Source organism: Lutra lutra, chromosome 14, assembly GCF_902655055.1.
Source record: "Lutra lutra chromosome 14, mLutLut1.2, whole genome shotgun sequence".
Classification (NCBI taxonomy): domain Eukaryota; kingdom Metazoa; phylum Chordata; class Mammalia; order Carnivora; family Mustelidae; genus Lutra; species Lutra lutra.
In genome coordinates this window covers 77,484,021-77,508,166 of record NC_062291.1, presented here as the reverse complement: position 1 = coordinate 77,508,166, position 24,146 = coordinate 77,484,021, and the positions used below count along the sequence as shown (strand labels likewise).

General features: G+C 52.2%; 1 protein-coding gene and 1 long non-coding RNA gene across 3 annotated transcripts; one reads left to right on the top strand and one right to left on the bottom strand.

The window, feature by feature from the left end:
• Positions 1-1,170: 1,170 nt before the first annotated feature.
• Positions 1,171-23,617, bottom strand: BAG3 (BAG cochaperone 3). 2 transcript variants are annotated; one of them, XM_047702151.1, is made up of 4 exons: positions 23,106-23,617; positions 7,902-8,231; positions 5,891-6,295; positions 1,171-2,544 (listed from the first exon to the last, which is right to left on the bottom strand). In XM_047702151.1, the coding sequence occupies exons 1-4, from the start codon at positions 23,283-23,285 to the stop codon at positions 1,726-1,728; spliced, it is 1,734 nt and encodes a 577-aa protein (XP_047558107.1). In that variant the 5' UTR covers positions 23,286-23,617; the 3' UTR covers positions 1,171-1,725. The 2 variants fall into 2 exon arrangements, with proteins under 2 accessions (XP_047558107.1, XP_047558106.1); XM_047702150.1 differs by having other exon boundaries at positions 1,171-2,547; positions 23,106-23,616.
• On the top strand, positions 6,291-7,332 carry LOC125084622 (uncharacterized). The gene is made up of 3 exons (XR_007122655.1): positions 6,291-6,374; positions 6,852-6,938; positions 7,036-7,332. It is a non-coding gene; the product is annotated as an uncharacterized LOC125084622 (long non-coding RNA).
• Positions 23,618-24,146: the final 529 nt, after the last annotated feature.

Genomic DNA, 24,146 nt, shown 5'->3' with positions numbered 1-24,146 from the left:
GACCACCAACACAGGCCACAGAATTCCTACCCAGACAGCCAGGCACCATCTGATTTGGATGACTAAAAATCTAACCACAGTCAAGAGATATCAATGTTTAGTGATAAAAATAACATCAGTCCGATTCACAACCACCCAAGGAAACTTCACGTTAAGGCCCATTGGGCATAGATGCCCAAATCACAAAGAGAAGCAGTCACGTTCTTTATCTTTGGTTCCTTTAAAAAAGTCCAGTAGAGGCCTTTCCCCTTTTCATACGTTCGGGTTTCTGGAATCAATGGTGTGTCATCAGCAGCCAGCTTGTACTCCCCGCCTGAGTTCACCCGGAGCGATGCTGGCAGGTTCCCATCGGGATGACTGAAGACTTTCTCAGCGGGCTAAGAGTGGCGACTCCAGGAGCGTGTATTTTTGTATGGCCCAGTCACACACCAATATTAAACTCAGTACAGTCATGAGGAATTCGGCACGGGGGCTCTACATCAACATGCCCTCTGGGGGTTCCAAGTTCTCAAGACTGTCCATTTTTGATTTACAAGCAATTAAAACACCCAAATCTAGGAGTCAGAGGCTAGTGGTCCTCCCCAAGCTTTGAAAAAACACTGGAATACGAAGAAGTCTCTTTTGCACCCAGTGGCTTCCAAGTGTACCTGATCCTAACCCTAGTGGCTTCTAGGAACCCAATCCGAGAAGATGCACCCAGCCTGGTGTGATGACTCAGAGAAGTGTCAGATAAAGATGACCCCAAGACTCTCACAGAACACATTCTCAACCCCAGCGACCTGGGCCGCACACAACACGTGGGTCAGCCTCAGGCATCACAAGGGACTGGCTTTCGTGTGTGCGTCTGAACCCTCCCAGCCCCTTGCCAAGGCCTGAGGGCGGCCTGAGGCCAGGTGAGCAAGGATGCTGCTGGGGCGGCCCGAGCTGGGCCAATCCGAACGCGACATTCCTATCCCCTGGGTGCACAGCCCCGAGTCTTCCTGGTTCACAGCTTCGATCTGAGGATGAAATGTGGTGGCCACTTGTTCTCTCACGAGCCAGACCCAGAGAGAGCTCGTGGATCCCAGAGCCGGCCTGCAAACGCAGCTGCCACGGACTGTTCCTGAAGCCAGTGAGACCCAGACTTGATGCTGCCGCTCCTCCAAACTTCAGAAATCACAAAAAACCATCTTGAGTTATATTATTACTTTATTTTCCTTTTTTTAAATGTAACATTAAAGTCATCCAACATACAGATACTCCTAGGGCTCCTTGCACATTTTATTCTATCTAAAGTTAGCTATTGTAGCTATGAGATGAAGAGAATCATCCCATTAAAAGGGCACTGTTTCTGGAAAATGGGTTCCATATTTGTGCGATGGGACATCAACACCCCACCCACCAGCCGAAAACCTCCTTCGGTCCAGAGCCTCATGAAGACAGCTTGCAACCACGGCTGACACGTGGTGTCCGTGTACAGAAAGGGCCCCAACAACAAGCAGCGGGGTTAAACTTCTGAAACAAGCAACTTCTTCATTTGTACAGAGTAAGAATACAGGAGAAAAGCATCATTTTCCTTTTAGCCCTTTAATTAGTGTGTTTGGCCTCCACCCAAGTTACTGTATACCAAGCGCCTACGAATAGTAAAAACAAACTGATTTAAAGTCCCTGAAATGCATGCAACTTAAAATTCCCTAACACACACCAGCAGCTCCCAGCGCCGGGGTCTGCTGCGTGGGGCGGGGACTACGGGGCAGCTGTGTTTCCAGCTGTGTCTGTCGTGTCGGTGCTGCCTGGGTTTGCAGCTGCCGCTTCTCTGGCTTCCGGCTGCTGGCTTTCTGTCTGCGGATCTTCTCCATTTCCCGCACTTTTCTTACTCTTGTCTGTTGCCATGGCACCCATCTCCATGATCTCCTGCAGTGGCTGATCGGTTTCAAGGGCACGAGGCTGGAGTTCATAAACCTGGACTTGACCTGGGACATCTATTGCTTTCTGTTCAAGTTTCTCCAGGATGGTCTGAACCTTCCTGACACCATCTCTCCTGGCCTGACGGACATCAGCTCGTCCTTCGGGGTCTACCGAATCCAGCGCCAGCAGCTCTTTGGTCAAATACTCTTCTATCATCAGGTACTTCTTGTCCGTCTTCTTGCCTTCGAAGTTGTCCACGGCCTGCTCCAGCCCCTGCACGTTCTGTAAGATGGCCTCCACCTTCAGCACGCCCGGGTGTTTTGGGGGTGCCTCTGCTTCCGCTGGTTTGGGAGGTGTGGCTTCTGCGGGGGCAGGGCCGGGGGCTGCCCCCTCTTGGGCAGCTACATTCTTGGGGGGCGGGGGGACAGCAGGTGGGGTGGGGCTGGGAGGACAAGGAACCGGAGCTGCTGGAACCTTGACTTCCACCCTCTCTGAGGTGGGTGGGGGCTTCTGGGTGGCAGGTGCCGAGTCTGCCTCCTTGCGGATCACCTGAATCGGGACGTGTCCAGGAAGGAGATCTGGTCCAACTGGGCCTGGCTTGCTTTCAGGTTTGTTTTCAGGTTGGGGAACCGGTGAAGATTCTCGATGAGTCATGGGCTGCTGAAAAGAGGCAAGGACACAAAGATATTTTTAATACCCGGCTGAGAGTCCCAAGCGGTTGTCTGTGGCGCGCACTACTGACTAGAAAGAAAGCTGGGGAATGGCTTTAACAGCAGCAGAGATTTTTAAAGTCCACCACATACAGTTACAGAATGAAAACATTCTGATCACGTACGGGACCGAACCACTCATTTCCATTTGTCACCCTGGACTGTGCGTCTGTTACCGCTCACTGAACTTTTCTGTAGATGGTATTCTTAGGGCAACAAAAACAAAACCGATAGTTTCCAAAAATGAACACTTGCTCACCGAAACCTCACGGACTGCCGAGCTAGCCTAGCTCCAAGCAAAGTCCTGCGTGACTCAGAATCTTGGCGGGGCAGCCACGGGGGAGTAACTGCCACAACCTCTCACTGCCGCCAGAGGGACCGTCTCTGTTCCGGGGAGGACAGTCCCACGTCCTGTTTCAGAAAAGGTGTAATCTGCTCTTTTTAAAAATCTACGACAGCCTCGTGGTTTCTGCCCAGACTGATGTATTTTTCTGAGAATAAGCATGATGCCCAAAATAGTTAGCTCTGGGAGGATGTCGCGGGGCTCCTCTGCGCCAACACTTGGCCATGCGTCCCCGCGGGTGACTGCTGGCTACACGGGCCGAGATGCTTTTTAAGGTAACTACAAGCGGTAGTTTCTAGAATGAGCTGTACTTAAAACAAATATCTTGGTTCTCCCAGCATTTCAGTGAACATCTCACCCCCCCTTTCCTGGTTGAAGTGGAGTGGACAGACGACACTGTTAGTTTCAGGAGCACAACCCGGTGACTTAACAGTTCTACACGTCCCGCAGTGCTCATCTGAGTAAGCACAATCACCGTCCGTTCTCTTGATACTGATTGTATTCCCTACACCTCACTTCATCCCTGTGACTTTGTGACTGGAAGTCTGTACCTCCTAATCCCCTTCATATTCTGCCCATCCCCCATGTGCTTCCCCACTGGCAACCATCAGTTTATCCTCTGGATTTAAGGGTCTGCTTGGGGTGTTTTGGTTTACTCTTTTGCTTTGTTTTTTAGATTCCACGTATGAGTGAAATCTACGGTATTTCTCTTTTACCAACTATTCACTTCACCTGATACCCTCTAGGTCTATCCATGTTGTTACAAACGGCAAGAGTTCATTCTTTTTCGTGGCTGAGTAATATTCCAGTGTACTACGCACTCCACATCTGCTTAATCCATTCATCTATAGATGGACACTCGGGCAGCTTCCGTATCTTGGCTATTGGGAATAATGTTGCAATAGACACAGGGGTGCATATAGCTTTCCTAATTAGTGTTTTTGCCAAAAGTGTTTTGCCAAATGTTTTGCCCCTTTAAAAATTTCACGCATCCTCATTTCATCAACTGGGGAATAAGAGTTAGACTACATGATTTCTAAAATACTCCCAATTTAAAATACTAAATTCCGCTATAATGTTGTTAAGTCAAAGCTTTGCAAACCTTCAAAAAGAGTTCTTTGAACAAATGCTAAAAGGGAGGGCACCACAAACAGGGTAAGGAAGAAAAAGACTAAATATTGTTTTACTGATTCTGGGATCTATATGGGAAAGACACGAGGGGAAGCATTTCTGGCTCTGCACATGGACATGCTTTCCTGGGATTCCTGAGCCCAAGTTAGGATCTGGCTGCTACGTAGCCATCTGAGTGCCAAGAACCCCGTTTTCCACCAGACCTCTTTTGCCAATGTGGATGTCCTCAACTCTGGCTCTTACCACTCAGGGACCAGCCATACATGTCACTTTTTTGAGTTTTAAAATGATCTCTCAGTAAGAAAAATGACCTTAGAAACTCTTAAAGAGGGGATGCTCTACGGCTTGTACACTTTGAAAATGTCAAGGTCACGAAAGCAAAGGAAGTCTGAAGAACTGTTCCAGATTGAAGGAGACTGAAGAGAAAGGGTATCTAAATGAAGTGCTCATGATCCTAGATTAGATCCTGCAACGGGGAAACCGCTATCAAGGAGATCTGAAAGTGGACTGGGTATCAGATAACAATGTTATAAGGATGTTAAGTTTCCTAATTCTGATCATTGGATGGTGGTTATGAATGAGGTCTCTCTTTGGAAAATATTTCCTGAATTATTGATGGATAAAAGGGCACAATATCCATAATTAAATGTCCAACAAACAAACCACATGGATGATATGCATTGAAATAAGAATTGGCAGAGCAAACAGAGCAAAATGTTAACAGTGAATGTGGATGAAGGGTATACTGGGTTTCTTGGTATGCTTCTTACAACTCCTCTGTAGGATTGAAATTATTTCCAAATAAAGAAGCTAAAAAAAGAAACATAGGAGGATGTTATCACCATTTATAGTAAGACACCCCATGTATTTGCCTACGAGGGGCTCTCCTTCTAAAAACTGTGGCAGAGAACCAATTCCGCTGCTCACGTTGGGGGGCCCAGAGCTGCTCAAAGCTCCGCTACACTATAAGCTGTGAAAATGAATGACCTCCTCCTCCAGGATGTGCCCTCCAAGTTGCCCCTGAAGGATGAATAGGTCTGTGCCTGGGACTACACCAGGCTGGAAGGTTTCCCAGCCAGCCCACCCATCATCAGTCAAACAACGTGGTCCTTCACCCCCAAGGAGAGAGGTGTAAGACAGGTCCCTGTCATTAAGCTCAGAGCTGAACAGGTAAGATGAATGCTTTTGGAATGCACAGAGTAACCCACACCCAGCCATGAGGGCCTGTGACGGGATGCTGTGAGGAGGAGGAGGAGGAGAAGGAGGAGGATTCACAGAAGAGGCAAGACTGGCTGGTCCCTCGGAGGGCGGGGAGAACCTGGGCTGTGACGGCATTTCAGGGAGCTGCGTTAGCATGAGCAAGGCACAGAGGTGGGATGAACAGAAAGGGCTTGCGGAGTGGAGAAGGGCTATCTGTGAGGAAGGAGACAAGCTGCCCGGAACACTGGAGAGAAGGCTGGGGCTGGGGTGTGGAGAGGTCTGAAGGGCCCTGAAAAAATGTGGTGGGCACGAAGGTGCCCGAGTCCCCGGTGTGTGAGTGACACTAGACACGGGCCCGAGCTATTTGTCCCCAGGCAGCGGAGGTTCTGTCCCGAAGGCAGCCTCAATGACCCATGAGCAGAAGCTGCAGAAGTACTGAGTGTTCCCAGCACCCGTCCTGCACTTCTGCGCATGACTGGCCAATTCCCAGATCTCACTTCCCCGAGGAACACACGTGTGAGCTAGTTAGGACCCGCGGAGGGCCCAGGGAGCCTGCTCATTGCTCCTCGGGCCCTGGAGAGCCACTGCCGGAGCCAGGCTGTGGACACCGACTCCGTACCTGAGGCCTGTCGACCACAGTGTGCATACGGTGGGGTGACGGCGAGTGCACTGGCGTGCTGCTCCTGGCCGGAGAGCCCTCCCGGCTGGATGCACCCCGGACAGGGGACCGGAATGGGGATGCTGCTCGCATGGGCCGAGGCTCCCAGTCATCCCCTGGGACCCGGGGATACATCGGCTGGTAGGTCTGGTATTCACCCTGCTGAGCTGGGTAGTGGGTCTTCTGGGCTTGGTGGAAGGAGGGCTGAGCCGCTGGCCGGGTGACATTCTGCTCGTGTATCACAGGGATGGGGATATAGCCCCGGGGGAGCTGATGACTGCCCAGGCTGCTCCTGCCGGAGGATGAGGGCAGGCTGGCCGAGGAGGACGAGGACGAGCAGTCCGAGGCAGCTGGAGACTGGGATTGCTGCAAGACAGAGAGAAGAGGCATGAGTGACTCTCTGCGCTGGTGCCCCAACCTTGCCTCCTTCATGTGCCTGCTCAGGGTAACACATTCGGACCTTTTACCTCAAACCTTTCCATCTCCAAAATGTACCGCTAGCACTCGGGGCTCTAGAGCCAAGGGGCATTCCAATTCTTGCCAGCTCAATAGCCTCTTTAGAATTAATTAATTAATTAATTAGAGCGCATAAAAGTGGAGTTGGGGGGCAGAGGGAGAGGCAGACACCCCACTGAACAGGGAACCCCATGGTGGGGCTTGCTCCCAGCACCCCAAGATCATGACCTGAGCCAAAGGCAAACACTTAACCGACTGAGCCACCCAGGTGCCCCTCAATAGCCTTTTGAGAATCTAAAGTATGGGAAAAAAATGCCCCGTTGTTCCTGAGCTGAAGATTCAGTAAGACCATCTGTGGCCATGCTTCAGCCTAGGGCCGTGCACAGAAGTGTTCAATGCACTGCCTGTGTTGTTGCTACTCCTGCTGTTACTGATGTCACCTCTTTCTCTAACCCTTTCCTCATAGTCTACAGGGGATCGTGCTGGGCACGGGGAGCAGCACATCCTGCGTGGCCCGAAGCAGGCCAGCCCACGGACCACCTAGAAAAAATAGGTGGGTGTTTCCCCAGCTGGCTTCAAAGGACCCTGTTCAGATTTCTCTGATTAATGTGTCACTTCTGATTTTTACAACAAAAATATTACAAATACAGGTACTCCTTCAAGACAGGAAAAGAACAGAGCCAAAGGAGGCAAGGCTAACTCTGGGCACAGACACAGAGCGAGCATCCGTGCTCACCAACACTGCCAGGGGACACAACCAGACAGTCTGCAGATGGGAAAACCAGAAGGGCTTACTGCTTGGGAAACCTACTGGGGTCCACGGGCCCTCAAATCCCAGCTAAGAACTGGATTAAGAACTCTTTGGTGATTAGTGTACTGAAGCATGGGCGTCAGGCTTAAATAAAATCCTATCGTCGAACAGCTGACTTCCCTTCTCTACTCTGGGTCTCCTTTTCTTTTCCTTTTTTTTTTTTTTAAGATTTAATTTATTTTTTATTTAGTTATTTGAAAGAGAGACAGACAGTGACAGAGACAGCGAGAGTCAGCACAAGAGGGGAGAAGAGGGAAAACCAGGCTCTCTGCTGAGCAGGGAGCCCGACATGGGGCTCAATCCCGGGACCCTGAGATCACAACCCGAGCTGAAGGCAGACGATTAACTGACTGAGCCACCCAGGTGCCCCTTTGGGTTCCTTTTAAACCACGGGACACTGTGTGAGCAGGTGTGCCGCCTCGTTTTCCTATCAGCACAGCTCCAAGCAGCCGTTTGTGACACGGAGAGCGGGAGGAATACGGAGCAGCAGATCAGGAAGCCGGAGGCCAGGCTTCCAGTCCCAGAAATGCCACCCCTCCCCCTTCATGCATTCGGACCAAGCAGTTTATCCTATCACACCTGTAAAATGCTGGGGGACGCTGTGCTGGCGGTCACGCTGTCTTTGCTGGGTGACCTCTGCTGCTGCAGGCAGGGCCCAGATGCCTGCATGACCAGCCCTGGAATACACCGGCTCACTCTCCTTACCTCAGGTCTGTGGGAGCCTGGGGGCTGGGCCACCGCAGCTGCTGCTACCGCCTGTCCACACTGTCTATCTGACTGGGTGGCTTCCGCCACACCCCGCAGAGGTGACTGGGACCTCTGAGGAGCCTCTGTGGCCGCCTCAGTTCGGAATCGCTGTGTTCCTGGCTGGGGACAGACAAAGGAAGGGCGTGGCTGCCAGCCCTCGGTGCCTTCGTGGAGGACAGGAATGGCAATGTAGCCTGGTCGGAGCTGGGGGTACACGGCGTGGCCTTCCCGAGCGGGCAGCAGCCTGGGGCCCTCCTGGGAAGGGCCATTTGCAGAGGACGGTGCTTCCTGCAACACAGAAAGGAGAAACAGTCTGGTTAGGAACTGGGAAGAAAACACCCCAAAGAGGCAACAACGTGGTGCTAAGTGCCATCTTCCCCAGTGATCCTGGGCACCTCCCCCACCTCCGGCATCAGCCATGCCAGCTGAGCCCAGAGGGCGAGGCCGCTGGCAGGCACCCTCTGCGTCTGCCAGATACCCCCCCACTGCAAGGCTGGCGTACGGGCGGCAGCTTACGAGTTAGGGGCATCCAGAGAAAGCAGGTGAGCTGCCGTGTCCATTAAGCACAGGGAGGTCCCAATTTCCGAAACTGGTCGGACAGGTTTCTTTTATGGGTGACAGTTGGCAGCAGGATGTAGGAGAGCCACTGACTGCCCCCAAATCGGAGACGCAGATCAGAAGGCACGAGGATGAGTCAAGTCCAACTCACTAAATTACTGCCGGCTTCCCCGCTTCCTCAAAGGTCCTAGCGTTTCCTAACAACACAGGGTTGCGCTGGACCCAAACACAGAACACAGCTTGGACATCCTTGCAGAGAGGCGGCAGTGGGCGAGGCTGCCTACCCGGGGACATTTTCAGAACAAGCTGGAAGAAAGGGAGATACGGCACACACAGGCAGCGCAGCAGGAGAACAAACACGGAGGATGAATTATGCTGGTCCGATGATGCCAACAGAGGCTGCTCTGGCGGGGAGTGGCTGGGGTCCCTCTCGTGTCCTCTCAGGAAGTTGTCCCTTCAGCCGCCTGGCTATTTTGGGACCCTTAAAGAAGGCCAAGTTCCAGATGTACCACAGAGAAAGATCTTGTTTCAGACAACAAGGCCGGTCAGTCCCTCACCGGGCAATGTCATTTCTCACCAGAGGCTGAGCAACCAAAGTCGGGGACCCCCAAGGCTTCCAGTCTTGACCCTCCTAGAGGGTCCTTTGCAGAGGAGGACTCTGAAACTGTGCCACCCACACACAGCCGGCTGGGTCAACGATGAAGGAGAATGATCCTTCCTGAAGGACGTATCTCTCCGAACCGCAAACAAATGCCAAAGCCGGAGAATCCGGGAGCTTGCAGGGTCTGCTTCTCACTGTCGCAGAACCAGTCACAAGTGAGGAAAGCGGATTTGCACCGTGAGGGATCGGCCATTGTACTTTTGCCTTCTTTCTGTGTTTGTGTGCAACAGGCGGCGGTGGTGGGGCCTGGAATTTAGCTCTTTCAGACCCTGTCAACTGCCTCCCTCCTGCTGCGCCCCTGCCCTGGGGCCTCCCACACACAGGAGAGGCAAGGGTGTCGCTGTGTCCTTGGGGACACCAGCAGACAGGCACTCTCAGATTAGAATACTCACGTGTTCAGGGTGGCGGCATTATTTTAGCCTGCTTAGCTCTCAGGTCACCCAAGAGCAGGCCGTGGGTTCAGGCCTCCCATTCAGAAGCCAGTTCCTGCTGGGAGATGGGCACCAGGAGGGAAGCAGCAAGAGGCACTGAGGACACCCAGCGCTACTCAGTACCGACTCCTAACCCGCCGTCTGGGCATGTGATCGCCTCACCAGGGCGCCCTTCCTTCCAGCCTGAAGCAGGGGCCCGGACAAGTCCTGGGCATCTTCTCTGCTTGCTGCCTGGGGGCTCACCGTTCCCTCCCGGCCACATACAAAAGGCTTCAGCTATCCATACAATCCTCGGGCAGGGCAGTTAGGAAGCCCTCATCCACCGACCACCTCCTGGTGACCATCTAGCTACCCAGATGCCGGGTACTGTGGGCTCACCAGACCAGCCATGCACGATCCCTGCCAACTAGGGGCTTACAAGACAGTCTGAGACAGCAGGAAACACACAGGAAGCAAAACCGGCCAGAAAGCATGGGAGGCTCTGTCAATGGGGGACAGGCACGGGCTTTTCTAGCTAGGATGGGGCTGTCCTAGAGAGGCACACAATTGTGCTGTGCAGACCGCAAAGTGTCAAAGGAATCAAAACCCAAGGACAAAGCTAATTGACAGAAGATTCACAGCAGGGGCCACCCCGTAGGAAATGGGAGTCCCTGGGAGGGTGCTGAAACTTCTGGGAGGACGGAAGTGTTCTTTTTCTGCAAAGTGGTCAACAGGCAGATACATATGTGCAAACCTATCAAAGCACACACTTCAGGAACCCCCACACTGCCCAGCCCCTGCCGCATTCCACCCGCATGATCCGATTTTAACAGGGGCAGGCTGCCAACCCCACCAGGCCCGCACAGCCGGCTGTTAGCTGTGCCTCCAGCTCAGCCCCTCCCAGGGCCTGGAAACCTTAGATGGACCTGGCTGAGGCTTGGCTCCTCCTGGGGGAAGCCCCTGGATCCAGAAGGCATGGCAGGCCTGCCAAGAGTTGCACATTTTATGCATCTCACTGAATAGATTCTGTACAGCTACGAGAGAAAAGGGAAGGCAACGGCCAGAGGGCAGAAGGAGGGAGGAAGCATGAGTACTTCCTCCTGCCCAGAGGAGGTGACAGCGGGGCCTGCCTCCTGGAGCCAGTACGCTGCCTGGGTCTGGGAAGAGGTGCCTGGTCTTGATGGTTTGGTTGGTGGAGGAAAGCTGTGGTCACTGGTTGGATTCCCCAGCAGCAGAGGGAATGGGGACAGCACGTGAAGGTCAGTGCTGAGCTGACCAACGTAAGGCCACAGTGCAGAGGCCTCACATCCACGGTCCAAGGGCTGCTGACAAGAGAGGCCTCGGCAAGACAGAAGGAGCCGAAAGGAGAAACCCGGACACATGAGGAAAGGAGGGGAGGAGGCCGGGATGAGAGTAAAGAAGGGCAGGCAATGCAGGGGCTGACAGCCTGGAAAGGGAAGGGTGACCAGGGAGGGGAGCAGGAGGAGGAAATGGAGAGGCCTCTGTGGCTGGCAGGACAGCAGCAGCGAGGGGGAAGGGCCATGACCAAAACTGAGTCCTGAGCCTGGGGTTCCCGGGGCGATGATGCGGACGGCTGAAAGGGTTATGGGCGGCTAGAGGCCCTGACGTGCCACACTCTGGCTTCCGCGGGAGTTGACCCATTTAATAAAGAACCCCATGTCTCTCCACGAGTCTCACATCTAAAAGAATGCTCCCGTCCCATTCTGATTGGGGTTTTGTTTAGAAAAACACTGCTGGGGGTAAGCAGAAAAACCACATCGGCTTTACAGAGTGCGAGACTGAGCACTTGTACAGGAATAAATAAACCAGCAACGAAGCTCCCACCTAGACGAAGCTCCGGAAGAGGAAGGCTGACACCCCTCCCCCGCGAGTCTACGGGGCTCCCGTTAGATTCCTCTCAGCAGCAGATGCTTCTGTGCTGACTAACCAGAAAGCACCACCCGAAAGGGTTCAATGGCCCATTCTGTCTTCTAGGGTGCTTTTCATCACAATCTAACAAAAAAAAGACACTTTTTTTTAAATGAGGAAAATGGGGAGCCTGGGTGACTCAGGACGTTAAGCGTCCAACTCTTGATCTCAGCTTGGGTCTTGATCTCAGGGTCATGAGTTCAAGCCCCTTGCCGGGCTCTAAGCTGGGCATGGAGCCTACTTTTAAAAAATTAATAAAATGTAAAAAGTAAAAGAGACAAATATTACAGTTCATGATTCTCGAAGAATAGAACACGCCTCCTCAATCCCCTAAGAAGTTCCAGCACATCTGGAAGCCTATTGGTTAAGGCCAGCATTCCCGATGCAGGACCCATGACTTGCCCCCTTCTGACCTCAGTGGGGACCAGGGACCGCTCCTGGTGTCAGGGCAGGGGGAAGAGGGGGGGCGTGAATGAGCCACAATCACGTGACCAGGCAGGCCCCCAGTGCAGGTCCTCCCCTCCTCATCGCCTGCCCCGCAGTTTCTTTAGATATAATGACAGCACTCCAGGAACTCCCAGGGTAGCTCAGCTCATCATTATCTTGGGGCAAAGACGTCAGGAATCCATATTACAAGATCTGATTAGGAAACAAGTCTTTCACTGCTTATCTCACTGTACACTCATTTATAAAATGAATTGGTCCATTCTTCTCCCTTGCTTTGCACTACAGTAAAACCCTGAGATGTATCTCAGGGCACTCAACTCCATGAGATGGCAGGATAAAAAGCAGAGAAAATTACCCTAGATGAGCCAAAATATGCCCTGTTAAGTGCAAGGTACTATTATTAGAGAAGCCTGGGGTCAGACTCTTGAGCTTGGGTGAGACCTTGGACGTAGGCAAGTCTTGCTTGCTTACGAGCACTCTTAAGAGCACCAGAGCTTTGCTGCTGGTTTTTAATAACAATGTGGGCACTAAGTGGGCAGCTAGGAGATGTGGAAAGAGACCACGCTCAGTCCTAATCCTGGATCTGCTCCTAAAGATGTGTGTTACATAAGCAGCTCATAAACCCCTCTCTGGACCTTACTCTCCTTAGCTGTAAAATGAAGGCGAAGCCCAGATACTCCATGAAGCCGTGGTTCTCAAACTCGAGGTGGCACCAGGAGCACCCAGAAAATGCATAGACATGCAGACCCTAACTAAGCCCAACCTGGACCACACTGAGAAACATTGATCCACATGAAGTTCTGTCTTGCTCTGGCATCTCCATGACGCTTATTCTAAGGTCCCCTTTAGCTCTAAAAATCTACATAGAGCTCAGAAACAAGGAAAAGCTGACGTCACAGAAATCTAAAAATGACCACTCTTAACTGTGTTCAGTTAAATCGAAATGGAGGTCACTGGGATTCAAGGTGTCCCAATGTTTCATGTCCTAAGTGAAGAGGTGGCCACTGACCCCCAGGACTCCTTGTGCCTTTTTTTTTTTTTTTTTTTTTGGTTAAAGACTTATTCATTGAGAGAGAGCAAGCAAAGGTGGGAGGGGCAGAGGACAAGAAAGAGAGAGAGTGAGAGAGAGAGATAAAAATCTCAAGCAGACTCCCCACTGAGTGCAGAGCCCAACCTGGGGCTTGATCTCACAACACTGAGATCACACCTGAGCAGAAACCCAAGAAAAGGAGTGCTTAACTGTGACACCCTGGCACCCCAGGACTCCCAGTGCCTTGAAAGCAGGGCAAGAACACCAGCCCTTGGGTAGCTACCCCGGCATATGCCAACCACCGTGCCGGACGCTGCACTTTCACAGTTTTGGGGACAGCCGGGGAGCAGGGTTTGCCTTGACCTATCCACAATCGGTTCCCCATTCACTAAGTGGCCTCTGAACCGTGAAAACAGCCCCATCAACCCCCAACCTCAAGTGTTCTCAGCACCTACAAGTCACAGCTCCCACCAAGGTGGGCTGAGCCAAGGGTCCGAGGAGCGGAGGTTAACTTTCAGCGCTGCCCCGGAGCACTTCCGCCTCCACAGCCCCGAGTCTCAAGTAGGACACACATCCTATAATTGGGTTTTGAGGCCAGAAGAGCTTTCACAACTGTCCGGTGTTGACTTTTACTAATGACCCTTCAAAAACAAATGAAACTTCAAAAACAAAAACTTCTAAAACAAAGAAAAAGATGGAGGAAAGCAGGATTCCTGAAGTCCCCATGTATCCATGGCCTGGATGGCGGTTAGGTAGCTTGGCTCCCTTCCAGCAGGCAGGAAACAAAACAAAAGAAAAACTTCCTTCTAAAGCACGCAGAGTTGAGCTTCAACATCCTTCTAAGACTTTCTGTTCGGTATGCTCAGGCCTTGGACATGAATTAAGTATGACTGCCAATCTGATGGGTCCCTCAGCCAAACTCAGTTCCCACCACACCATGATGAAGGGTCTCTCCCTCCGGCCAAGTCTGGGCACATAATGGACACCCGGCAAATTCCGACCGGCAGGCAAAATCCTTCTCCTCAGAAGCCCGTGTACGGTGCTGCTGGTAAGACAAGAGTCTGTGCTCACCACAATGTCTGGACACAGCCCAGTGACAGGGCAGCTGGCGGCTGGACCTCACTGCCCGTTACCAGAGCACAGACTTTATCCTGGGGTCACTGAGACAGGTGTCCCGATGTGCTCCTACTGGGGAAAGCTCTCTATAGGATGAAACTCAACGCCTCTTCTCTTTGCAGCTGTGTCCAAACAAGCAGGAATGAACCCGCCTGAGCCCCGGGCTTCAAGCTGTCACCCTGAGCTCTGGTCTCCCCCGCTGCTGCTCACCAGCTCTGTGCCCTCAGACAGGACAGCCGGCTACGGAGACTCAGTTTCTCCAGCTGTAAAAGTCCCCACAGCTCCCAGGCATTTTTGCAAAATGTAAGTGAAATGAGGCATAAGGAAGGCTTTGTAAACAGAGCCCGCCCCGAGCCCTACACAATCTACACAATCTCGTTCCTTTATCCCACAAATGGTTACTGATAGACCCGGATATTCTTGTTGGTGGAGCCTACGGGCGTACAATGCCTAAAACCTCAGTGGTCCCTCCAGTCGGTAATAAGCCTATTAGAGTGAGAAGCCCCTTTATCTGAGAGTCTTAAGGACACAAATTAGCAAGGGTGCCATTTTCTCTGCTGGGAACTGTATCTAATGCTTTACAATCTGGAATCAAACACAGCCAACACTCTAGGGGCCCAGCCCTAAACTCCCATCCTGCACCAAGAAGCCCCAGCCCAGCCACTCGGAAGAGACCCTCCCCGCGGACCAATCCACACTCAATTTGCACTGACCGTGGCTCCTTGCACTCCTGCCCCTGAGACCTAGTGAGAAAGCCCAGGCCAGGCTGGGGCAGGAGGATCTGTGCGGGAGCAGAACCTCACCCTGGCGTCTCACCAACAATCTCAGTGTATCCCCCCAGCAGGGCGTGTGGGCACCTTCCAGACCAGGCACCGCAGACCACGGGGGGCATTTGGGCGTCAGTCTCCAGCTCCCTGTTTCCCCCACCCTCTAGAGCCCTCCTCAAGGATTCCTTGCAGCAGGTGTTGGCCCAAGGTCACATGGGCAGTTACCAGAGAGAACCCCAGTCACCGGACGCCCAGCTCCCGAACTCATGGCTTCAGGGAAATGAAAACCTTAGTTCCTCTTCAGAAAAAAGGAGCAGGGACACCTGCTCAAAGGATCTGAAATCAGGAATCACAGATGGAAAAATACCTGACATTTCCGTATCAGGAAGCAAACTGAAGTTACATAAAGAGGCCCCCTCAGGCTTCTTCCCTGGGTTTCTCAAGGACTGGTCTCATACAAAGGCGGGACGCTGACCAATCACGAGGCTCTACCATCTGCTAGACACCAGCTCTGCAAGTGTCTGTTGGCATCAGGATACAGGGCTTCCCTGGATACGCATTTTGTACAAAATCACCCCCCCACACACACACAAATCTCCCAATTCACCAACCGCAGCGAGGGCAAGGGCCCCTTTAACCAAGGGAAGCTTCCTTGAGGGGAATTCCTGGGGATGCTCCTCCCCACCCTGGGCAGCTGCTCAAGGCATTGCTCCAACAACCACACTCCCCCACGAGGGTGGTGGCAAGTAACAAACCCCCCTCCTCCTTCCACATGCAGTGACATTTCCACCCCTTAGAGCTGGGTCCAGAACAACTGTGCAATTGGCCAGCCCCTAGTTAACGTGACTCAGTTTCCCCACAACACCGACGGGGCACCTTACTCCTGCCTGGCAACTGCCCTGGGGTCTATAGAGATGTGGAGGGAGACACTCCCCTAAGGGAGTCAAGATTAAGGGTTAACACACCACCCCCTGAAGTAGAGGCCCAGAAACAGTGTCTCCTGGCCCGTCTTGGCTGAGAGATGAACTTGGCTGGGGCTGTGCGCTGCCGGTTTGATTGAGGCGCCAGAAGGCCAAGTAGCCTTCATCTGACCCCTCCCCACGTGCTGTTGTGTCCCCAAATTAGGTGGGACATGGGAACCCCGGGGAAGAGTGCTAAGGGCATCCAGACACTTGTCAAAAGATAGCCAGCTAAGGTAGTACGAGGGGGTAAAAGGCTTGCTTCTGAGAAAAAGACTTGAGGCCTACCTGGGAGCCAAAAAACCCATGTCCAGACAGATCTGTCTGCCACGTGGTGACTCCCCTCCTACTTCATAGCAGAGGCTGTGACTCTCTCCACGGATTGAACACACATGTCCGGTCGGGCCCTGACTCATCACTTTCCAGGCACTAGCCCCTTGATCCTCACAGTCACGCTGGACAGGTAAGGTGATGTTCCCATTTTACAGAAGGGGAGACTGATGTTCAGAGAGGATGACTGATTCATCTGAGATGACCAGAATCCAGGTTTGTTTGACGTCGAGGCTGGGGATGTATTAACCCTTTCACTATTCCCTCCCCACCTATATAATCTGTCATAGTAATTGTGGCTGATATCTTCAAATTCTTCATCTTCCCAGGGTAAACCGCAGCAGGGGAGAAAGCATTTAGTTTTGCCCGGTCCAGCTGGGCTGAGGCTCAAGACCTGGAACATTCAGTTCAAGTGTGCTCTGGGCCAGGGAGCCCATGCTTGGTGCTGAGTCATTGCCTGGCTGAGGCAGGGCCTGCGAGAGAGGGCCGAGGGCACTCCGCTCAATTCTGAGTCACCACAGCCCCTAGCGCCCCGCGTGGGGCCTCCGGAGGGAGAAAACCCAGCTCTAGCTGACCCGAGAGCTGGTCCCCCTCTTGACACTAAGGGTCTGTGGGATGAATTTGGAAGATTCAGAAAGTGATATGGCCGCCTTGTCTTCTGCACACATACGTTCTTCCCTAGCCTCCTGCTGTTTGGATTTAACTATTCACTCATCCATCCAGGGTTCAAGAAGAATCTTTAAAATGACAGGGGGGTGGAAATCTACAATTGGACCTTAATGAACACAGAGGACGTGATTTCAAAATAGGAAAGGGCTGTTCTCCACCAGGATGCTCCGGAATTTTCAGTGGCGAGTCTCCCCTCAGTTGCTGGGGACACTGCTCTGTGCTGGGAGCTCTGGGGCAGCCACTCCATTTACAGGCACTTGACGGAGGCAGTGAGCAATCTGTAATTCTGGGCTTTTCTGAACGGACAGTGAATAAGAAGGCTCACTGTGCCCCGTCTGGTCTTACTGCCAGCCACATGGGGAAAGAGAGAGAGAGACAGACTCCTTTGAGGCTGCTCTCTGTGCAGCTGGGCACTAGCAGCGTCTGGGAGCTCTGGGCCTCTCCAGCTCATCTGCTCGAAGATGCTCATCGCTGGTGGGGACAAAAAAGAGCTTCTCTAGACTCATAAGGATGATTTAGGAAATCAATACTAAAGTCCTTTGTGCAAAAGAGGCCATTTAGAAATGCAGTAAAAAGGAACCTGCCCCTGGGGGACCTTGGGGAGCCCAGGACAACACTTCAGTGCTTAAAAACCGACAGAAGGCTTCCAGCAACTTCCACTAACTCTGGGCTCCAGCTTGCACTTCAATTTGCAATAAGGGTGGCTTTCCTTTTACCAGCCTGTCCACTCCAGAGCCCGGCCCGGGTTTTACCCTTCTCCGCACAGAATCATTTACTGAGACTGGAGACCCTGCCAGGCACTGATGGGCAGAAAGAGGACAGTCCCCCAAAGTCCAACTCTCAGCCCATGGGGATTAGAGCCTGAGGCAAAGCAGACAAGTGGCGCCTTTTGGAAGAAAGATTCCAATCAAAGTAACATGGAGTCTGGAGCAGAGATAGCCCACTTCCAACTGGAGAGAGGGTCATGTCAGAAATGCGGCACGGAGAATGGCATGGAAGGAGACAGACCTGTCCTCCAGAGGCACTGAACACCATGTCTTGCAGAGAGCAGGAGCTCAGGAACTTTCAGATGGAATGAATGAACGGAGACTTGGGCCCATCTCCTAAGTTCAGACACAGGCTCAGGAAACCAGTGGTCTGTAACCAACTGGGGTCATGCCTGGGATGCTCCGAGCATAAAGGAGTTCTAAGAAGCAGCCAGGCCCACTGGGGGCAACATTATCTGTCACCCGTCCTGACCCCCCCTGCCCCAGGTGAGGGTAAAACCTCTGGCTACAACAGTCTTTCCATGGTGCCACAGCCAACAGGCCTCGGATGCATCTAATAGTTTCCATCTTAAGCTGTTCTGAGGATTTAAAGAAATAAGGTTTGTAAAGTACCCAACCAGCATTTGGCATAGGTATATATGCACATGCATGCTGTGTGTGTGTGTGTATAGAGATAAACAAGAAAACGATAAGGTTCATTCTATCCTAAAGAACTTCTCTCTCAGGAAGCTTTTGCAAGCTGCCTGGCTTCTAAGGCCCCTGAAGAAATCTTCTCAGAAATATGTGAAGACTTAGTAACACCAGACATCCCATACAGTCACACAGGGCCAGGCGGGCAGTGAAGAGCAAGGTCCACATTTGCAAAGGACAGGATCTGGGGTTTAGCTTCAGAAATCCAGCTGTGAGTTTGGGATCGGATGCAGAAGAGGAGCCCGAGTCAAGACTCGGTTAACCAGCAATGGGGAGCTGGGAGGGGCTTGGGAATTCCACGATCAGGCAGACAGAGGTTTCCTCAGTGCTCATCAGCACTAATGGGTCCTCAGAGGTTCCTAATAAGCAAGGCCTTTGTCTTCTGCTCCCAGTTTTCCTGTGTAAGATCTCTTAAGTATTTAAGAGCAACATCAAAGCAGCAAAAATGCGAAGGAGAAAGAGTGGGTTGGGGTTATTCATGGTTTCCTATTTCTGACGATAAACACCAGACCATTTAAAAAGGTCAAGAGGAACTAATAAACACGTAGAGTGTCTTATATAAGGCGACTGTGTGTCATTCCAAAAATGGGGACAGGAGGACAGGGCTAATCAAGCCTCACGGGTGGTCTGAAGCCTTCTGCCTCACAACTAGCCCCAAGAGCATCAGGCAGCTAAGCCCTCCTTGGCCCTGGCTAATGTCAAATGCCGCCACAGCTCCCGGGTACTGGCTTTACCCTAGTAAAGGGCAAATCTGCCCTACAAAACAGGGGCAAATTATAAATTATGTTCAGTTCTTGCATAAGCCAAACACAGCCTGTTCTTTGGAGGGTAAAATGAAGGTCTTGGACGAGCTGGACATCTGAGGCCTCTGACCATGCTCTTCCTCCTCCCCCCCCCCCCAACAAATCCCTGTCATCAGTTGCAAAGGAATTTGTTCCCCCATCATGCAACTTGCTAGAAAATACAAAGGAGGGAGAATGGCCACTCATCTCCTGATCGTGCTCGGATTCTGTTAAGAGGCCCAAGAGCCTGCAATCGATCTGCAAAGAGCAGAATGATCTCATCTTTAAGAAAATTCAGGAGGCTCTGCTAATCCTGGAGCAGAAAATAAATGGGTCTCCCTACTTTAGTCGTAAGTCAAAACGTTTCCAATTTCCTCGGAAAGGACATTTCTCCATCTCTCTCCTAGGGCGCAAGTGTAATCGGTCAGATTTTTATGAGGAGCTTCTGGTGGGAGGGCAAAGCAGGAAGGAAATGCTCTGGCTCACTTCTCTCTGGGGTACAGGAGGGTCTCGGGACTGCCCTAAGTCAGACTCGGGGCAATGCCACCCCCATATTCACACACGCACAAGCCAGGTACAAGGGGAGTTGGCCCAAGAAGGACGATGGGGCCTCAGGCAAAGGATCTGCAGCTTAGATGTTAAGCAGGCACAGCTTGTAGGATTCCAGGGCCTATCTGCAGGAAGGTGGGCACTAAATTGCAATTCCCCTCCCCCTACAAAATGGGATCACCAGTGGCTTCCAAATGCCAGTCTGGCAAAATCAGGATCATCAGAGAAACTTCTCTGACATCCAGATGTCTGGAACCCATTCTGAGAAATATGATTCAACATGGGGGGTGGGGAGGCAGGTAGGGGGATGACCCCGCTGACAAGCCATGTTCTTAAAAGCCTTTCCAGGAGACTTTCCAGGCCTTGGGGATCTGTGCTGGTGACCTCCAAGATCTGCAAAGCTAGAACAGCCCTGCCCGTGAAGCAAGAAGGGTCTCCCTCTGGTGCCAGGAAGGTTTGTGAGAGAGCAGCACAGCACCCCAAAGCCGCTGGTCCGGGGGATAACAGGGAGGTGCGGCTACTATCTTCAGACTCCAAAGTGAGCACCAACCTCTCTGCCAGGGAAGGGGCCTGGACCGGAATGAACTTGCCAGGAGATTAGTGGCAAACCCACGTGCTCAGAAAATTGACATCCAGGAAGACTGCAGGTGGGGAGGTCCAGTTGCTTGGAGCGGAGCTGGATAAAGCCCAAAGTCTTAGCCTGTAGCCACCCTGCCTCTTCAACGAAAGGCAAGACACTTGCTCTCACTTGCCCCCTCTGTAAAACTAGGGACAGGTGTCACTCTAACTACCTCAGGGCATTGTGGGAGACCAATTGGAAAACCACAGAGAACAAGACTCAGTGAAACATGAAGTTCTAGTCACTTCCTTGCCCTGAAAGCCATTCCTTTACCAGCAGGGTTAGACACAAACGCACAGAGGCGGGCTTCCCCTCCCCCACACTCCCAGCCTCCGCCAAAAAAGGGTTTTCTCCTGCTTAACAAATGGCGCTTTATTGACTGATGGCATCTCCTCTTGAAGATAAGGAGGTTCAGAGGGTCCTCTTAGCTCAGCTCCTCCAAAATCGCCCTTTGTTTCATGCCAGGGCCCTTTCTTGTTATGCATTAAGAAGCCAGTTTCTAATATAAAACAATATTGAAGAATTTTCCATTGTATTTCATTCAGAGGAAGATGCCATTCATGGAAGTGAAACTGAATTAGTCACCCAGATGTTCTGAGCATCTCAAAACACAGGTATGAAAGCCATGAAGCCCAAAGAGCCAATGAACTGAATGTTTATTCTCTCCTTAAATTCCGGTGCCATGCCGACAAACCTCCGGTAGTTAACCTGGTAAAGAGAACTCATTTCTTGAGTTACCACATCCAGTCATCGCCATCCAAGTAATCACAGCACAGAGGTCAGCCACGCAGCACTCGGTGGCCAGGAGGACACAAAGACAACCAAATATTCCAGCCGGCACGGTTCACAGCTTCACAAAAGTTCTAGACACTTCTTAACCATCTTCTGAGCAGAGACCCTGCCTCTTATCAGGACCTTCTGGTGTAGTTCTCCTTGCTATTAGTACCTGCTGAGTGACCCTTGGAAACATTCTTGAACTATCTGGGGTTCTTTCTCGGTAAAACAAAGAGGATGACCTAAAAAGATCTTCGTGGGTCTTTCAACTTCAAAACTCTGACTTAATTTTCAAATCCACTTTTCTGGCATCAGACATCTGATCTAGAAGCTGTTTTCTCTATTTGTCGACAACAATAGTAACTCAACCTGTTTTTTTTCCCCTTTCAAAAGATTTATGAAACCACAGCCTAACCAATCCACTGGATGGGTACACAAAGATCTCAGCTTGCTGGGTGAGTCTTATTCTAAAAACAAAGTGCTGGCAATCTGGATATATGCTACACTCACAGTGGCTATGTTCAAACTTGACCTTCACTCACAACAAAGGGTGCTGGCAGATTCTGACAGTCCCTGTCTCTATATGAAGGAGGCCTTGAGAAATTATAGTTTTACACCACACCAAAAATCTACATCTATGCAGAACACTGGAACAGGGCTGGTTTGAAATGCGCTTCAGTTTCACCCAATTATGGGCTGAACAGACACAAAAAAAGTATATATAATTATGCCCATCCTGGCTAATTACATACTCTTGTACTAATTTTCAGATAAAAATATACAATTAATTTCTCATAAATGTAAGTTGCTGAATGTTCGACATCTCCCTTTTGGGTACCAGGCTGTCAACAATATTTTTAATTTAAAAAATGCATACAAAGGAAAGTGGATGATACAAATATTTCTCCTAAAATAATGATTTATAATGTACTTTTAATTTTGTGAATTTTTAAATCTTCAAAACAACTGACCAGTTCTTTATAGCTTTTTTAAAAAAAATTTTGCCCAGACAGCATAACAGGACCTTTTCTTTAAGTGTATTTCTTTCTTGCCAAGCTTTTTACTTTAAAATAGTTCAAATTTATAGAAAATTCGAAGTGTAGCACACTTAGCTGTAATCAGACTGATTCCAAATTTCTATTTCCAAACTTTCATGCTCTTAAGAGTTAAAGAACATATAACTTTGCAGATATGTAAATGAGACATACTTCTGGTGCGTTCACAAAAGTACTTCTGTATTAGTTATTTGTGTATTAGAAACTAATCCTAGGTATCTTAATACCATAACAAGGAAGGGAATGGATGCCATTAAAAAAAGAAAATTCTTTCATGCCAGTGTGAGGCAATGTCTTAAGCCAATGGTCAACCATGAGACAGTCTCATATCTTCAGAAATTGCCTGGGAGAAGAACAACTTATTTTCAACAAATCATACCGGATGTATTCTTACGGAAAACCATTTCAAACAATAATACAATTTTAACTGCAGATACAAAAAGGGGGACAAATGTATTTACATCAGCCCCTGAGTCACTCTGTGCCCGAGACAATAAAGTCAAGATGCCCCTCGACCAAGCTGAGGAACCTGAGGAGGCAAAAGTCCTTCGAGACCACCCCCCAAGCTTGCGAGCGGCCCCCCACGGCGTCCGCCCGAGCGCGGACAGCAGTGAAACCCGGACCTCAGCCCAGATGGGCGGGCGGCCGCAGAAGCCGCGGCGGGGCCTGGCCCGGGCCTCCGGAGCTGACCAGGCCGGCCGTCCCTCCGGGCCCCTGGGCCGCCCCAGCCACCCGACCCTCGGCCCCTCGGATTCGGCCGGCGGGACGGCACCTGGCGCCACGGCGCAGGTCGCGCTTCCCGGGCCGACCCCCGGGAACCAAACGTGGCCGGGGGAGGGAGTCCCCTCCCCCCGAGGCCTCCCCCTCGCCCCGACGCGGACCAAGGGCAGACCGCAGCTGGGGCTCGTCGGGGCGCAGCAGGCGGACCCCGGGCGCAGGCGCCCGCCGGCAGGTGTGCCCAGGGTCCCCGCGGCCCCGCCCGGTGCAGCCGCCCCTGCCGCTCGCCGTCGAGGGGGGCCGCCGGCCGGGGCGCGGCGCAGGCTGGCTCACCTTGGGGCCCTCGGGTGGCACGCGCGGGTCGTTCCACGTCGTGGTGCGGCTGTTGTGGTCCACGAAGAAGGGCCAGCCGGTCTGCGGATCGATCTTGATTTCCCAGCCGGGGGGCAGGGGGTCACCGGCGCCGTTGCCGGACGCCATCTGCACCATGGGCGAGTGGGTGGCAGCGCTCATGCTGGGTCGGGGTCTGCCCGGAGGGGCGGCCGCCGGGGTGCCGGGTCGCGGGGAGCCGAGTCGTGGGGTGCCGGGCCTCCAGGCGCCGAGTCGCTCGCTGGCCGCGGCCGGATCGAGAGCGGTGCGCGCCGCCGACGTGTCCGGGAAGCCGGCGCCGGGCACCTTTATGAATTAAAGGAGGGGGTGACGTGGCCCGAGAGGGGTGGAAGTGTCTGGAAAGAGCCTCCTCGCTGCCAACCGGGAAGGAGATAAAGGGAGGTAGCAACTGGCCGGCTAGAAACTTCTGGTCCTATCCAGAGAAGTTGGCGGCGAGCGGGCGGGATGCAGAGCTCCGCCCTGAGTCATCGGCTATAATCGGGGCGGGGCGGGGAGGGGCGGGGCCTGGGCGGGGAGGGGCGGGGCCTGGGCCGGCCGCCCCTCCCCCACCCCTTCCCTTCCGCCGCCGCCCAGCGGCCAAGGCTGGTGTTCCCGGGCGGAGACTGGTTGGCGGGGCGGGTACCGGGCAGGGCGTCGTTGGTGAGCGCTGGGCCGGTTTCGGTTTTCAGACTCCCTCCCTCTGCGTGGAGCTGAGGACTGGGACTGCGCGCAGAGTGCCTGCTGCCGCTCCTTCCCGTAAAAACAAAGTCACCGTGAGCCTTTAAAGTCGTGAATTTTAAACTAGAGTCTCGCACGCCTCCCCCCCCCCTTTGCTCCCTTATACACTGATAACTTGGGGACACTGGCGTCCTTCCAGTACGTTTTAATCACTTTTTCTCAAGGGCGTGAGGAACTCCGGAATGTTGATCTGACACCATAACAAAGCCGGGGAAAAAAGGCAAATACAAATAGAAATTCACCTGCCTTCTTCGGAAGCCTAAAGAA